The sequence below is a fragment of the Salvelinus fontinalis genome, chromosome 8 (assembly GCF_029448725.1).
Source record: "Salvelinus fontinalis isolate EN_2023a chromosome 8, ASM2944872v1, whole genome shotgun sequence".
NCBI classification, from domain to species: domain Eukaryota; kingdom Metazoa; phylum Chordata; class Actinopteri; order Salmoniformes; family Salmonidae; genus Salvelinus; species Salvelinus fontinalis.
This window is the reverse complement of record NC_074672.1, coordinates 10,727,613-10,745,294: the sequence shown is the minus strand read 5'-3', so window position 1 is coordinate 10,745,294 and position 17,682 is coordinate 10,727,613. Positions and strand designations below refer to the sequence as shown.

The 17,682-nt window shown below is 41.3% G+C and overlaps 2 protein-coding genes across 7 annotated transcripts in view; both read right to left on the bottom strand.

Moving 5' to 3' along the window:
• Positions 1-10,394, bottom strand: part of si:dkey-151g10.3 (serine/threonine-protein kinase WNK2) — a 75,805-nt gene extending 65,411 nt beyond the window's left edge. For 2 of the 3 annotated variants that reach the window (XM_055930998.1, XM_055931000.1), the window contains exon 1: positions 9,873-10,201. The gene's annotated coding sequence lies outside the window, so the exon portion shown is untranslated. Of the gene's footprint in view, positions 1-9,872; positions 10,202-10,303 lie in introns of those variants that run through there. The other variant, XM_055930999.1, reaches the window with a different exon arrangement.
• A 1,126-nt stretch (positions 10,395-11,520) lies between these two features.
• On the bottom strand, positions 11,521-17,560 carry fam3a (FAM3 metabolism regulating signaling molecule A). Of its 4 annotated transcripts, none has more exons than XM_055931010.1 (10): positions 17,455-17,560; positions 16,655-16,709; positions 16,422-16,529; positions 15,989-16,012; positions 15,677-15,800; positions 15,014-15,072; positions 14,816-14,866; positions 14,479-14,563; positions 13,862-13,988; positions 11,521-13,433 (listed from the first exon to the last, which is right to left on the bottom strand). In XM_055931010.1, the coding sequence occupies exons 2-10, from the start codon at positions 16,665-16,667 to the stop codon at positions 13,335-13,337; spliced, it is 690 nt and encodes a 229-aa protein (XP_055786985.1). In that variant the 5' UTR covers positions 16,668-16,709; positions 17,455-17,560; the 3' UTR covers positions 11,521-13,334. The 4 variants fall into 4 exon arrangements, with proteins under 4 accessions (XP_055786985.1, XP_055786984.1, XP_055786988.1 ...); XM_055931009.1 differs by lacking the exon at positions 17,455-17,560 and adding an exon at positions 16,974-17,303; XM_055931013.1 differs by lacking the exon at positions 17,455-17,560 and adding an exon at positions 16,831-16,854.
• Between the last annotated feature and the right edge of the window lie 122 nt (positions 17,561-17,682).

Sequence of the window (17,682 nt, the reverse complement as noted above, 5' to 3'; positions counted from 1 at the left end):
TTCATACAACTCCATAAATTTTCAGTATGTATTGTATGTGTATGTATGTTTCATGTATGAAGTTTACAGATTTACAGGACAGGCGAACACTTTCTTCATTACACATTTAAAATCACTCTCCTTAGTTTGTAAGGTGTACGCAGGGATTACATTTAGATTTTATATGCGTATGTGTAAGTGGTTTAAAAATTCCTTTCTTTAAAAGTCTCATTTAATCTTAAAGTGCATTACTATATTTTTCAGTACCAATTAAAGTTTTGTGCCTTTGTACAATCAGTGGGATCAGTTGCAATGCATATTTGTGAATGATAAAAGTAAATTGCACATTTGTCTAAGGAAATATGAGGTGTTTCATGAAATGTTTTGTAAAAGGATAGTTCATTAAATTTCAATATTTTCCTAATGTTCTTGTGCTTCTTTACACCAAAACAAAGGAAAGACATGATATTTTGGTTATTTATAGCAGAGTATGGTATAATTTTAATGGTCCGGCCCACTTGACATCTCCCTAGGCCGTATGTGGCCCACGATGCGAAATGAGTTTGACACCCCTGCCCTAGACTAACTGCTAGGGACACCATGAAGGGAGGAGAGACCCTAGACTAACTGCTAGGGACACCATGAAGGGAGGAGAGACCCTAGACTAACTGCTAGGGACACCATGAAGGGAGGAGACCCTAGACTAACTGCTAGGGACACCATGAAGGGAGAAGATACTAGACTAACTGCTAGGGACACAATGAAGGGTGGAAATCCTAGACTAACTGCTAGGGACACAATGAAGGGAGGAGATACTAGACTAACTGCTAGGGACACCATGAAGGGAGGGGATCGAGAAAGAATTCCAGTTCAGTTACATTCCAGAAGCAGACATAAAGACATGTACTAAGACCTATACGGTACAGTAATAAACACTACTGCAAGGCAAGAACCTCCATCTGACTAAAGAATATAACTCCAGTGTGCAGCATCAGGATTGAGACAAAGATGAAAGGTATATGCCCTTTTTCTATATACGGCACAAAAGCTATTATGGTTGTGGAAACATGCCATAGGACTACTCTGGGTCTAGTGGCTGTCTAGTCGAGTAAGTATCTACTAGCCTAATGGGAGCGAGACAGTAATATTCTTACAAACCTCTCAGCTGACGTATTCCCCTCACATTACCGTTCTTACCCGAGCCGTATCGTCCTGGCTCTCATATGTCCTTTTCACATTGTCCTTATCAATTGACGTGAACACAAACTAGGGAAATGAACCACTGTGGTGAACACCAATGGGGATTCGGGGAAAGACATTTCTATAAGTCTGTGGGATAGACATACAAAGAATCTTGCTGGCTGGAAAGGTAAGTCCAACATCTGATTGTGGTCTTCGTCTTTATCAATAGATATAAATATGACCATAAAAACTAGGAAACGAAACCAATGTGGTTGTGGTGAACCCCAGACATATTATGTAAGTGTACGGGACATACATTAGCCTGGTCCTAGTTCTGTTTGTGCTCTCCTGCCAACTTCTATGGTAATTTGCAAGACAGCACAAACAGAACTAGGACCAGGTTAGACAGACATACCAAGAGACCACAGACAGTGGGGACAAACATACTATATAAAGTGAGTCTATGAATCAGACAGACATGGATAAATAGGTAAGGCCTCAGCATGAAATGGGCGGCGCAGGAGACAAAACAACAGAAAGGGAAGTTCTCCTTTAAACAGCTTCTTTCCCAGTGTCCCGTAAGGCAAGGAGTTCCTATGTAATGACCGCCACATCCACATACCAGACAGTTATCACAGTGCATCAAACACATTCACACAGCCCTTCCCTCTTTCTCTCACACACACACACGCAAACACACACACACACCCACAAATATGCACATACACATACAGATGTGTGTAACGATGTGTGTAACGTACACTCAAGCACACACAAACATGTCCCCTTAAAAAAATGTTTTTTTTTTAAATTATGTCAAAAGGAATTTCCTGACACCAGGCAAATGACCGCCCATGTAGGCAGAAAATATGTTAAACCACCACTGTCCCAAAAATCACCCTATTCCCTATATAGTGTACTACTTTTGACCAGAGCCCTGACAAAAACTAGTGTTTGGCACCCTATTCCCTATAAAGTGCAAAAGTTTTGACCAGATCCCTGGTCAAAATGATTGAACTATATAGGGAATAGTGTGCCTAGGCATCTGGTCAAAAGTAGTGCACTATATAGGGAATAGGTGCCATTTGAGACGCAACTCCTGTGCTTTTGTGTGAAGGCACATGTTCACAATCACATGTCAATACTGGTCTGAGTCCCATCCATTCAGCCTTGCAGTAACGCAGTTACATCAAGTAGACTTACGTGTAATGAGATGTGAACATTCAATACATGCTGTATTCTGCCTCCCTGTCCCTCCAGGCCCTTTACGGAGCATATCGGTATGTACACCTGCAGTCGGGCTAATAACAAGGTCTAATAGTTTTTTGAAATGCACAGCAAATATCACCATGGCACATTCAGTTGGTTATTGCTTCCTTTCATTTAACCCGCAACTTCTCTAAAGAAACTGGAACTCAAAGTTTGAACATTTTACAGGACAATTCAAACATGGGAAACTAAAATCACATAATTTAGGCTACCACACTCTCAATCACATAGTTAGATATGGAGAATAGACTGAGGGTCTCTCTCTCACTCTCTCCCGTCACACTAAACTGCAAACAAACACTGTGGTACATCGCTCCCTCCCTCTTTTCATCCCTCCCTCCCTGCCTCTTTTCATCCCTCCCTTCGTGGGCATACACACATTAATCCCCTAGGACTGAACGGCCTCTGTAGATTTAGTCAGGCAGACAAAGGAGGAGCCAGGGGAATGGGGGTGCATGCCAGTGTGTGTGTGTGTGTTAGTGATGCGCAGTTCACAAACGAGTCGTTCTTTTTGAACGACTCTTTTTACTGACTCGAGAGTCATGATTTGTTTTCTGAGTGACTCGTTAATTTTAGTCGTTTGTTTTACCTGCTAGTCCTACAGCAGGATTAATACACGCACCGCCGACTCAGTGGCTTCAGAGACGTGCTACGACCAACAACCGTCTATCATATGTTCACAGGAAAATAGATCACACTGCAGGCAGCACAGAGAAGAAAAATGTTAAGAACTGATAATTGATCGCATGGTGCAATATGTCAATTAATTGATTATTGAATGCTATGATGGACACAGCTTTATAGAACCAAAGCATACACAGACTCCACTTAAACTCGAACTCGAGAACAGATTGTTTGGCAGGGCTGCAGTTCGCAAACAATATTGTGCTTATCACCCCCACAGCAGTCAAGCAATACATTCCGTCAAAAGTCGTTCACAATCTAGTCCGGTTGCGGCCACAACTAGACCTCGTTTCAAATGTATCAAGAAAGAATCTTATTTGTATGCCTGGAAATCAACAAATGTACATTGATTAAAAGCACACTTTTACAAGTCTCAGTCACAAATGACAGCTCCAATAAGTCCCCTATGTTGAATGACATATGATCGAGAGGCTTGTAGAATCATGACTCATGAGTTTTAGTTAATCGTTCGCTGGTACGGGGCCCTGCGTGCCCCCTATGGTAAACGAGAGGCTTATAGAATCATGACTCGAGTTTTCAGTTCAGCGTGCTCTGGGCATTACTGATTAAAATGAATGAAATGAGTCGAAAGAGTTGTTCTTTTGACTGAACGAGTCAAAAAGATCTGAGTCAGCAAAAAGAGCCGAACTTCCTATCACTAGTGCATGTTCCTGCATGTAATTGGGGGGGCTGGGCTGTGTGTGTGTGTGTGAGTGGGAGGCAGACAGATGTTTGGGGGGGGTAGTTGGGACATGAGTTTGATGAAAAGTGTGAATAAAGGGGGGACAGAGAGAGAGAGAGAGAGAAACCGCAGGCAGGAGGGGGGCTGGATGGTTTGACGGGGTGGGAAAATGTGTGTGTGTGTAAGAGAACAAGAGCAAGAGAAAGAGAGGGGGGTGACAGACAAAAAGGGGGTTGGAGGGGATTTTCCCTGATAAAATATGTACCAGTGTGTGTGAATGAAAGCAGTGACTATAGCTACATTTCTGCTTGAACAAAAACAACCACAGTTTGCGCAGGGAGGAGTGGGACAGAGAAAAATACAATTACAAAGACAAATGAGAGTCAGATAGGAATGAGAGAGGTTGGAATGGGCGTAGAGAAAAATGAGTGGAGAGATTGGAATCCATTAACATAGAAATATTACTACAGGCTGAGTGACTTGACTGTGTGACTGGGAGCATAAGGAGTAGAAGCTCTGCAAGTTTTGCCCTGAGATGATTTGCTCTGTCCAGGGCACAGCAGTCATAGAAATAGAATCACTGCACAAAATCAATGCCGGTCCACCCATTATGGCATCATTGACTTGAATGGAGATGCCGTTCTAGTGGTTGTATTTCTTTGCGTTTGGTGCCCAGATGCCACCGCCACACTGCCCTATCACTCCTTGCTATTGGTGGGTTCAAACCCTTCTGGGGGGCACGGCGGACAGACAGGGATGGATGGGGACATGGGGAGTGAGGAGTGGGGGACACGGATGGAGGAACCCTCATAAGTTTGCTATTGGTTCAAACCCTTCTGGGTTGGAGGGGAGACATGCTTGGAGCATGGATATGACTGGAGGGGGAAGACAGGGGACAAGGCACGGGTGAGGGCGGGGGGGGACACGGGTGATTATGGGGACAGGGGGGAGACACGGACAGAGGAATTCTCATAAGCTCGTTTAGGGCTCATGACATTTTGTCAGCCGGTGATTGTCAAGCAAATAACTGCCGGTGTCACTGTAATTGGCCGTTAATTAGCATAAACATGTTTAGCATAGCGCATAGCCTACAAGCCACTGATGCAGACCTTTGGAACATCTACATTTTTAAAAGTCTAATAAATCCATGTAATATGGCCTTCACCATCACAATAAATCCATTATTTATTCTAAAGTAACATGATAAAGAAAATGTAGTCCATTTCAGAAGAACAGAATAGCACACTCTTAACTTGTCCTTATGTTAGGCCCTGATCTGGCTATGCCATATGGCTGTGGGCTACACTAGTTCATTTAGCAGACAATATTTGCTTTGAATTCCATGCCATTATTTTATAGTATGAAGAATAAAATTGAGCACAGCTGAATAAAATGGCAAGGATATTTTCTCCAAACTATTTCAAAAGGAAGTGTGCACATGCAGCTATTCTGTGTTGAGCGGTTAACAAAGAAACAGGCCCTCTTATATGCTTATTTAGAATTATTTATGCCACTTTAGTAGTGATAGAAATGTTGGGTTATATGTTTTGATGTTTAATACATTCTAAGGCTGCATGAAGGGACTAATGATCTGAAAAAAGTCACAAGCTGCACACACTTCATCAGTCTCTCATTCACAATTTGACAAACACTTGATCATTTCCCGGCAGCATCCCCCTTGTGTGGCTGTAATGCCCCCTAAAAACCCATGCCTTATGTGGCCGTCGTGCCCTTGGGCTGAATATAATAGGCTAATTATAAATTTCCATCTCCCGGCTGCCGTGTTCCGAAGCACCTCTCACTCACATGGTTCTCTCAGATGTAGCCAGTGCCCGTCACATGATCGGGTCTTTCTCACAGGAATTTCAGCTAAGAAAAAGGAAATAGGCTACAAGTGAATGAAGACAGACACATCCGGGATGCAACTGCCCGAATCACTCTAAAACTAATTCTGAGGCACATTCTTAAGATGTTAGAACTGTGCAAGAAATATATATTCCAAACATACTCTGGGACAGTTGTGGGATGCGATAGATGCCAAATTAATACAACCACTCACATCAAAAAAACGTTTTAAAAGCAATGAGGCTGATCGTTTAGTTTACATTTTTAAAATAAACTATTAGGCTATTTTTTCACATTATAAGCCCAGCAATGTGCACATTGTAGGCTATAAGAGCGAATGTTCCAAAATGCAATGAATTAGCAGGAAAAGTTACGGAAAATGTGATTATGCATGTAATGCTTTATTATAAAGATGCATTTTTATGGTGGAAAATTAAGCGCTGCTTATGTATGCCAGTTAGGCGGATTAATGTGCTTAATTATAAGAAGTTATTTGCCCACTTTAGTTGTGATACAAACCTTATCAAAACATATAGGCCTATGGGCTAGGATACAGGAGGTGTGCGACTATGATTTGAAAAAGTATGGGATGTTTCTTGCCTTAATGCACAAGCAGGGCATCATTCACAAGTGATAAGCTAATATTGTCACCCATCAGACTATTCTTAATTTAATGTTAATTAATTAAATTCTTAATTGAAATTATATATGTGTGTGATATTAGTTTTGATTTAGTCTATAAAAATGTTGCGCAGCATGAAGTGTTTGACTAGATTTTTGATTACATTTGCACGGATGTCAGAGTGATTAGAGGGACAACAGAGTGCTGAGTACCAGGAAGTTAGCCAGTTTGGTAGGCTACTAAATGACCACCAGCAGCATCAGAGCTTGGAGAAACCTAATTACCGTGGTAACGTGGAATTTGACTGTGGTCATAACTCGTGACCGCCGGTATGGCGGTAATATGGCCACCGTAACAGCCCTAAGTTCGTTAAAGCATTGCTCATTATCTCCGGCTGATTCATCACGTGAGCACAGAACAAAAACCAACCGCCAGGGAGGTGTGCGTTTTGGAAAGAAAAGTTTAAGAGTCGTTGCTACATTGTACTCTGACAGCAGGCAAAATAAGGCCATAAAATGTATCTCAGCCTGACGAAGACCTTGGGGTGGAAATGTTGCACAATAAAACTGCAGGAGCATTTCTACAGTGTCAGGGTATCTTTCATACATCTGAATTCACATTTCAATCTTTATTTATTTAACTAGGCAAGTCAGTTAAGAACATATTCTTATATACAATGACAGCCTACCCCGGCCAAATCCGGACGACGCTGGGCCAATTGTGCGCCGCCCTATGGGAAATCCCAATCACGGCCGGTTGTGATACAGCCTGGAATCGAACCAGGGTCTGTTGTGACGCCTCTAGCACCGAGATGCAGTGCCTTAGACCGCTGCGCCACTCGGGAGCTAATCTAAGGAGGACCAATAAGAATATAGTACTTTGATGATGAGATGAAAGCATGTGTTCTATTGGTCAAAGTAACAAGTACCAGGAATCTGGTATTCAATCACAGGCTACTGGTCAAATCCTAACTTGAAAGGCATGCACGTAAACTGGAACTGTCCTGATATTAATACATGATTAACGTACCAGCGTCATTAATTTCACTGGTTAGACTTTGGCCCAGAGGTGGGATGGATACTGACATGAACAGAGACACTGGTAAATAGCCGGCGGTAGAGTAGGCTAACTTAGAGAGTATAGTATATCAAAGCCCAAAACACTGATCTTCAGCTAACAGGTCTACACTAGAGAAACTTACCATGAAGTGAAAAATAACATTTTGTATTTAAATAGAAGCTGAATGAAAATGTGCACTTGTACCCAAAAACAGACTGTCCAACAACCACGGAATACAAAAATCATCTTTCTTGAGAAGAGAGGATCAAACGGACATAAAACCCCTTATCTGACTTTGAAAATATAAAACCATCAAAGTTAAACTTCCTTCCTCTCATAATAAATCGACATCACAGTATCCGACTCTTTGACATGTTGCGCCTGTCCTGCATCTACAGATAGACTGGGAGTTGGAAATGTGTTGAAAAACTAAAAACTGAACTTTGATTCTTGTATCGAACACAATGATTGTTCTCTACCCATTAGGGAAACCCAGGGTAGAAAAACATAGCAACTACTTTAGTCAAATCCAGGTCAAGCGTGTGAGACGGAAAGTAGTGAAGATATCAAGCACACGGTGGACCGTTCACTACCAGATCCCTCAGAGAGAGAGAGAGCAGAATAATAGATGGTTCGATAATTCTGACTCTTTCACACCCTCTCCTGTCCTCTCTGCCCTCGTCTCCTTCCCCACTGAACAGTCTAATCCAGGTGAGAGGGCCATAATCAGCAGATGGCTACATGATGAGTCAGGATTACAACATGTTACTAAAGTGGCTTAGGCCGACTACTGGAGTGGAGCTCTCATCACAATGGATGGATCAACCCGTTTTATTGTATTACTACGCATCAAACTCTTATCTACTCAAGCTCCAATCACAATGGATGAATGAGCCCTTTTATTACTATTACTAGGCCCACTACACATGACTAGTGGCTTGCTATTCCTGGAGCTTCTTCCTATCCATGGATGAAATCAGCCCTTTGTCTTATTACACATCATTACAACTGACCGAGGATAAGCTGATCACGTTTGAACTGAATTTTTTCAGACAAACTAAAGTGGCTTAAAGGACACAACTATTGGAGCGCTCTCCCATGCGTGGATGGATGAGCCTGACAGCGTACTGCAGATAGAAATAGAATGATTAGAATGGCCAAAGCCTCTCAGATCATAGCAATTTGATAGGGTACTTATTCTATTTCTATGCTACAGAGAGCATCACGTCTGAAGCAAACGGTTTCACTGGAGTTCATTTTGGTATTGCGATTTATTAAGAATATGGATGCTGTACTCATTATGGCTTTCAGTGGTTGTGTTCAGGGGTTTAACATGAAGTCGTCAGCATTTCTACTAAGGAGGAATGGTCTGATAATGAATTGAGCACATCACTATTATAGACCATGGCAGCATCCAAAATGGCACCCCATTCCTAGTGGACTACAAATAGGGAATAGGGTACCATTTCAGACACAACCCATGTGCTTTACTCCCTGTGGGCTAATCCAGTTCCAACTCATAACCAGTGCTTTGACTCTACCGTTTTACAAAAAATGAAATATATTTACATTACATGCATTATATGAAGGTCCACTATCCCAAGTGATTATTATTCATTTTCATCAAACCTCAAAAAGTTGTTTGCTCATCAAATAGTCTACCTAAAGCGAATAACCAAAAATAGGTGTCAGGAAAGAATATTGCTCTTTGTTTAAAAAGCAAAAAAATGACAAATTTGCATAGCCAATTTTGACTTACAAATGCACAAGTCATTTACAGCCAATCATTTTTATAGACAGTCACTTCTATAGACCGTTTGTGGTATAGGGGCTGGTGTGGCAATCGTCAGACAATAAACACACTGACTGATTATTGTTTGATCATAACCTAGAAATCAAATGGCAATGTTAGAGCGTTTGCAGCCGATAGCCGGACATTGTTTACAATAAACACAGCAAGGGCAAGTCCATCCTCAAAAGGCTTCTTTCTTGCTTTTCACTGGCTGCTGCAACTGAATGTTTCGAAGCAGTAGCAGGAAAAAGGCTGTAGTCTAAAATAGGCTCCAGCGAGCGAGGGTTTGATATAATTTATAATTATAGCAAAGTTATTTAATCCCCCCCCCAGAAAAAACATAAATGGATACGTTATAATGACAAAATATATTCGTTGTTTAAGCAGGGGATGCTAAGCTACCGTATAAATCAATTGGCAAATAATACATTTGATGGCATTATACTAGGCTATCCCCGCCCGCGCTACTAAATGTAAGAATGGCAGAATGTAAACAACGTACCGGTAGCCTTGGAAATAATTTATGAACATTGTAGCCTACCATGTGCGGAATGTAAAATATGACAATTTGACCCGATATCACCGGCTGCAAGAATGTTAAACCCCAATCAGATATCACGGTAGTTTGCGTACAAATGACACATTGTAACAGCTAAACTACCCCGGTGAATAGAAATATAGACTATATTCCAAGCGGTCAAGCAGGGTTGGAAATGTGTTACATTGCAATAGAAATATCGAAAGCAAACTGCACTTACCTAAATGTATCATCTCGTTGACGTCCGTTCGGATTTATTATAGGCAAGCTGGTACCAGACAGCTAGCAAGCTAGCTAAAGCCCTATAATGTATATTCCTGTTATGAAGCTCTATAGCTAACCAAAATATTTCAAACGTTGCTCAAGCGACCTTTAAATTGCACTTCGTTGCCATTAATTGTTTAAAAACAATATTCCCTCAAAATAGGCAAGATACGACACGTTTTCAAATTATTTCCTTTTAAAAATTGTAGCTGCCTGTTGGTAAATCCAAACTTGAAAATCCACACTCGAGTCGTCGAGTCTCAGTCTATACGGGAGCAGGCGGTATGGTATGTCTACGTGCTGCCATAAAGATGCTTGTCTTTCGTTGGTTTGATTACATATTTCCCCGTCAGCTTTCGTTGTGGCGAGATATTCAAGTACACCTACCTATACGTGCATATACCTTCAGATGTTCCTTTATGTACGTAATAGACAAGATACGAGTCACACGGCCATCTCTGTACAAGGTGTAACTGCATACGCTTGCTGGCTTCTCCTTTCCTCACTACAATCCGTGGAGGCACTTGCCACAAGCTCGTCCGATGTGCGCACGCCACCGCTACCCAACGGGGCCACAAGAGGGCGGCACGCAGCTCGACGGTGGCAGAAGTCCGCGAGTTGTTGTGATTCTGGATGGACAGATAGCTACCAACAAATGCAAGAAATTGCCATGTGTTGAATCGTAAGTGACTCGTTTCAGCTAGTTTAATTTTGTTGTTGATAGCATGTCTTGTTTTGACTGATTTCATGTTCATTTCATGCTAATATGGCAAAGAAAATCGCCAGCTATTCAACCAACTGTAACGATTTGAGAGACAAGTGCAAATTAATTTCAAACATTGGATACGAAATATAGTTTAGTTATTAATATAATATAGTTTACATATATCTAAGCCAACCGTCGTCCTTTGTCCCATAGTTGCGCACGCGTTGGTTTTGTTGCTAAACAACCAACCCATGTATAAAGAGGCTCAAGTGCAAAATTAACACGTATTTTGGCGCCCCCTGGTTGATTAATGAAATGACCACTGTCGCTGCACAGTGCATGACTGAAGCATGATGCGGCATTATACATGAACAATTTCCCACAGGTCTAGGGCTGCTGCATGCATCAAGCGTCTGAGTCCTGATCGATTTATTTTTTTATCATAATTCATAAGATTACATGGACAGGAGGGACCAGGGGCTGTACTGTATGTGTTATGTGTCCAAAGAGTATGAGTGCTGCTCTAGGATCAGTTTTGCCCAACATAGACCAGGGGAACCTGATCCTAGATCAGCACTCCTACTCGGCAACACTTGATACATACGATCTGATCTTCTTTAAGTTCAGTTGACATGCGCTTATTCTATCTTTCACATCAACCCATAAGCATTACAATAATTGCCAAATACATACTTTACATGCACTCATACTTCACAAAAGCATAGCCTATAAAATACACCCAAGGTAGTATTTTCATTTACTGACCCACACCTAACCTGGTCCCAGATCTGTATGTGCTCTTGCCAACTCAATTGCCAAGCCATGACAATCATTGACAAGGATTTGGCATGATAGCACAAACAGACTGACAGTCAGGCTAAACCACACAGCACACAGAGAATATTGAGATCTTTTAATAACTTACAAAATAGTTTTTTGCAAAATTAATATTAAGAATTCTACAGTACACTTGGTTTCATAGCACTGTGTCTATTTCTAGACCAAAACATTATGCTATGCTTGTTTTCAGTGTATTCTAAATGCAACAAATCATGTATATTTTACTATCAAATTCAAAGTGGAGGAAACTGAGATAAATATCTAACTTTTTCCACAGGGAAAGAGATTCTGTCTTTGAAAATGCAAATAAAGTTACACAAATAACAAAATAAAGACAAGGCCTGAGACACATGGATAGTGTTGTTACCTAACAGTACAATTTCAAAAGATAATGTTTATCTTAGGCACTAACGTCATCACTCTAGTGTACAATTCATGAATATAGCCTACGAGGTGCAAAAATAAGTTTCTCTAGGATTCTAGACTAGGCTAGTTCTATTCCACGTCAAATACACAAGATTACTCAAAGACACTGTATACATTTGCCAAACAAACAATGATTGCTACACAGCAAGTTATCTATAAAAGGTGGGAATTTTCAGCACTTTAGCCTGGTCCCAGATATGTTTGTGCTCCTTGCAACTCACTTGCCCATTGTCAAGCCAAATGTTTGACATGACAATGAATGACAAGGAGTTGGCACTATACCAGACAGACACAACTTAATTGAAATCGTTAATTTTCTATATTAAACCTAGGGTACAAAATATGAATTCATCTTAATTTAGCACAAAACAGATCTTAGATCAGCCAGCAATAACATATTGCTCATGAACTACTTACTTTCTATTATACCTAAATTGTATTCTGGGCAATGTCCATTCAGATAGGCAGTGTTCTCTGGCCTCTTCTTTTTTATTTATTTTTAAACAGACATGACCTGTTTCAGTTATTAATTTCTATCAAGCATTTACATTAAAAAAATTTAAAAAAACTTTTCCACTTCTATGCATTTGATCATCAAACATTTGGTCTCTGAAATATCCCTTTCCTCTATTTGTGGTCACCTGTTAATTCTTTCAGCAAAGTTATTAGGCCTCAAATGATTAAATAAATACCAAGTTCAGATGTCAAGTGCAAATGGTTGCTTCAACTATCAGTCAAGCTAGCCTATTGAGCTCCAGCATTGTCACAGTGAGATTCCAATCAATCAAGGGATGTCCTTTGCAGCATGTGTTACTTGACCAAAAACAAAAAAGTATTGTAGGAGCCTCTAGTTCCATGATTTTGTAACAGAGCATTATTTGTCCAACTTAACTGTCGTCTTACATTACCAATACCATACTCCTAAGTCTCATCAGGGACAGAGGGCAGTTCTGACAAATGTCAGATGGGCTGGTCCATCTTCAGATCAGTTGGCCTGTTTTAAATTGTTTTTGCACAAAATAATCATTGTTTGGCTAATAACAGGGGCCTCAATGGAAAAAAAAAAAGATTTCTGGTCCCAGTCCATCCCAAGTCTCACTAATCAGAATGAACGTGACGAAGCCTGGAAATCGAGGAAGTCAAACGATCATAGTCCATGCTTCTGCTGCAACAGTTTCTCAAATAGATATGTGCTGCTAACCTTAGAACCAGAGAAAAATTGGGTCTCAAAAGGTGCTAGTCCTTAGAAACTGTCTGCATTCCAACACTCCACCCGTCTCCCAAAATGTGCACTTGTCTTGCACACTCCCCGTTATTAAAAGCATTGGATCGGTGTAGGGCCTAAACATTGGCTGGAGGGGTCCCACCATCGTTAAATCCATGATGATGAGTGTGCACTCATTAGGAGAGAGTGGAGGAAGGGATACATGTACCTGCAGAGAGTGTTTAATTCTCTAAGGGGGCACGGAGGGGGATACAGCCGTCCATTTCGAGAGACTCAGGCCAGCCTTCATACTTGTTACTGCTCTTACTGTTCTTCATACGCTGGGGGAGATGGAGAGCATGAACATTAGGCTTTACAGCAGGTGTTCTCAAAGTGCGTCCGTGCAAAAGTATATAATTGGGGAAAAAATGTAAACATAAATGCACTGTAATGTAAGCTTTAAAACTGCCAAGTTCCCTCTGCCTAGTGGCAAACTGTGTAGAATTGCAGGAAATTAGCTTAAACTGCAAAATCTCTCCGATGCCTTGTAAATTCTCTTTCCCCGGGCCCAAGACTCATCCAGCCATGTACTGCAGACGTCATAGTAAAACTTCTTGTAATCGTTTTTAAAATCACAAACAAGTTGAGTTCTCATTATGAACTCTGATCTCACACATACACATGTTCAAGCACACCCAATTCTAAGTATGCAGGATCACCGTTTGAGTTGCGTACTGTATAAATTTGGCTTAAGGTAAAGATAGTCTACCTGTTCGAAAGGACTCTTGTTCTCGATTCCCTTGGCTCCTACAAACACCCAGCTGTCTCTGAAGGTGAGCTCCTTCACTACTGTGCTACCCAGCTCCTCAAACAGACGACGTGCCTCATCATTCAACCTGACAGAGACACATTAGGTGACAGTCAAGTAGGCTATAATGTCCATAATATCCATTAAGAGACAGTTTCCTGGACAAATTATAAGCCTGGTCTTGGAAACTTTCAGTGGATTCTCCATTAGGTGTGCTTTTTAGTCAGAGTAGTGTTAATCTGTGTCCCTTAGTGTTGTGTTTTTCGTGACATGCAGAAATGCATTAAAAGTTGTCAGGATGCAAATGTACATTTTTAGATGTAGTTGTACTGTAATGGTGTACTTCATTGTTAATCTGGTTTTGCTAAGCAAAACTAAACAACTCGCCCCTCCAGAATTATGTGTGTGTGCCACAGGGCGTAATAACCAGTGTTAAAAGCTTTGCATGTGACTGGAACTCACTTAGCAGTGCCAGGGGGGCAGAAACTACACTATAACAACTCTCTGGGGGGGGGGGCTTCCATGTGTGTGTGGGGTGGGGGGAAAGAGTGTGTGGAGAGAATATTCTGGACTCTTACTTTGTGGCAGGATCATCAAAGGAAGCTACAAACACAAGTGTTCCCTCATGTAGGGGCCGGAGATACTTCAACAGGTCAGTTACATCTGAGAATGTAGTACAGAGACGATGTCTTAAAGGGGAACGGTTAAACACCTGGATTTATCAGAACATGGGTTGGTTTCCTGCACACAGATTGATTCTAGTTCCGGATTTAACAGCATGTTCAATGGAGATTCTCTACTGATAGTGCTTCTTAGTCCAGGACTAGACTTAATCTCTGTCCGGGAAACCGGCCCCATTTGTACCCCTTATTTCACAGAACAGCACATTAATATTAGCTAGTTTAATCCTCTCACCTCCTGCCCACATATCAAAAGATTTAGTTTCTAAGAGCTCTCCCGATACCCCTGAAGAGTAGAAACATGAAGTAGTGGTGTAAGTAATTAGTACACACATAATTCAACAGTTAATCAAGCATCACTATTCGGAAATCAATTGGAAAATGTTACTTTATCAAGATTTGTAGGAGTATGAGTGAGATTCTAATTTCTTACCATTTACTAAAGCAATGTTTAGTCCTCTGCCAACATTGTTCTTGACACTGCTCACAAGGCTGAGGGGGAGAAATAGGAGAGGTTGGGAGGCGAGAAGGGTACAAGAGCACAATTATTGTCTGGAGTGGTTAACATACTGTTCAGGGGTCGGTTTTCCCAAAAGCTTTGTAGCACTAAGACCATCCTAAACCCACTGTAGGCAATAGACAAAAGATGAGAGATGAGCTTAGAGCTACTAAGCTTTCAGGAAACTCGCCACAAACAGAATGAAAGGCAGAAAGAAGGGATGATGCTACAGACAAAACCACCAGATTGATGGACTAGCCTGGTCCCAGATCTGTTTGTGTTGTCTTGCTAACTCATATGGTCATTGATCATAGGAGTTGGCAAGACTGCACAAAGATCTGGGACAAGGCTAGAAGGACAGCAAGACAGACAAAGAAATAAAATGGCATTTATTATTATTAAATACTTGCATTCAGCTCTTCAGGCAAATTTGAAGGCCTGGTTGAAATGAGATTACGGCAGAGAGAGAGATGGGAGAAATAACAAGAACAAAGAGGGAGTAGAGAGAGTGAGATGGATGGAGAGAGAGATAGATGGATGGAGAGAGAGAAAGAGAGTTGGCAAGAGAGAGTGTGATTGATAGACAAAAATTCTCACATCTTATCCTCCAGGCAGATTTTGGGCCCAATGACGTTGGCGGCTCCAGAGACAAGACGGAAGGCCAGATGTTTCTGAGGACATGGAGCCGACAGACCACACTTGTACCTGCGTGGTTTGGTCTCTGGAAGAGGGCAAGAGAGGAGACATGAATTAGCACAAAAGAATGAAAGTGTACCCAGGGGGGCAATATGGTTTTCTACTAAGGGACATAAATTAGCACTGTCCCACTGACATTGAAAGGTTCCAAAATACAACACTTCAAACTAAGTGATTGCCACTGTAAATAATGGTCTTAACTTTGCCACATACCAGCTGTTGGCTCCTCATTTGTCCCTGTAGAAAAGATAAACAAACGTTGACCCAGTCTGTATACTCCAATGGATTCTGCTTACGTTTTCTTATGATGTGTCTAATGGTTAACTCTTTGTTTATCCAGCTCTGTCCATTCACCTGAGCTCAGCCTTTATTCTGCCTACACATGTCTATTAATTAACCCTATGTTTTCTGTCTCAATACTTCTGGGAGAACAGTCTAGATACTGGAAGAAAAAAATCAACCATAGTCATGAATTTTCACCTACACTGTTTGATCAAAGTTCAGTTTATTTCAATATTATTTCAGCACACAGAACCAAATCTCACATGCACACTGGCCAACTATGTTTCATCAAGACTGGGTTCAATCCAAAACATGTAGATTATACTACACACATACAGAGAACAGCAGTGGGGTTGTCTCTTACCACTGAAGAAGTGTTTGACCAAAGAGCTGCTGTCCCCTCCGAGTATGGAGCTGGCTAACACCCATGTGAGGCCCAGCAATAGCAGCACAGCCACAGCTCGCATTGGCCCTGGCACACAAACACAAACCATTACATTAGAATGATCAACAACAATACATTACATTCATTAGATAGATGGGCACACACACACACTTTCTGACACAGACAGTTTTGGTAAGCATATCAATTCTTACCTGCCAATCTCATGATTGATTTCTTTCAGAAGCAAGGGCAGACAGGCAAGTAGTCCTAGGGATAGAAAAACAAACAATGAGACAGAGACTAATGGTAACGTCAGTAAGCATATGGGCTTTTCACTGGAGAACAATGATGTTTGAAATCTTACAATTATACATTTTAATCAAATTACAGTAATCTCTACCAACGACATGGATTCGATAAGACATGGGGGGTGAAGAGAAGGTGCCCACTGCAAGGAGGGCAAAGTGGCAACACCCACCCACCGTACAATATATATAAACTTTCATTAAAATTTGCATATCGATTTCCTACCTATTGTCTAAAAGAGGATGAATAATCGATTGTCCCAGCTGGTAAATCACCAGCTCGTCACCTGGGACTTTTATTTCTTCCAAGGAAACCTCAATAGTTTCCCCTCGTGAAAATACACCTTTGCTGGGAAACCACACTTGGAAGCAAAAAAAGTAAGCCAATGAAATATGATTTGGACGACTTAGTTGACCATCTGTAAGGTTTGATTCGTTCCAGTTGACAAGTACGCAGGATTTATGTTTATTTCATCAAGCTTGCGATTTTCCGGATTCGTTTTTGAGCCTTGAATTTTTCGGTGACGTCAGTCACGGGTATGCGCAATATGAGCTCGCTTATCATGCGCGCGTTCATTTTTCTACGCTACATAAAAACATGTTGACGATATGATGGGATATCATCACCCAAATGCATTACATAAACTAATACGAAGCGAGAATGGATTAGAAAAACTCAATAAAAATATGACTTGAAATACACTTACCCCTTAGTCTAAACCGGTCTAAAAACGGACTTTAGAAGAGCATCAGCTCTAACGTAAATTCTGGCAACTTTGGTCGAGTTCGTTTTGCATGGCCCGGTGCCCCGGGTAAGCAGAGTTTGGTTTGTTAGATCATGCCATCACAGAGTTTCTAAACACAGAGATGCAATATCGCGAGACTTTCGGGAACGCTTGCTCGACCGAACAAGCTGAACAGGCCGGGGTTTGGGT

Coding starts and splice junctions, on each gene's coding strand:
- fam3a (XM_055931010.1), bottom strand. Junction 15,801..15,988: donor AAATGAGGAGCCAACAGCTG/GTATGTGGCAAA, acceptor GCCCTCTTCCAG/AGACCAAACCACGCAGGTAC. Junction 14,564..14,815: donor TTTTGATATGTGGGCAGGAG/GTGAGAGGATTA, acceptor CTACATTCTCAG/ATGTAACTGACCTGTTGAAG.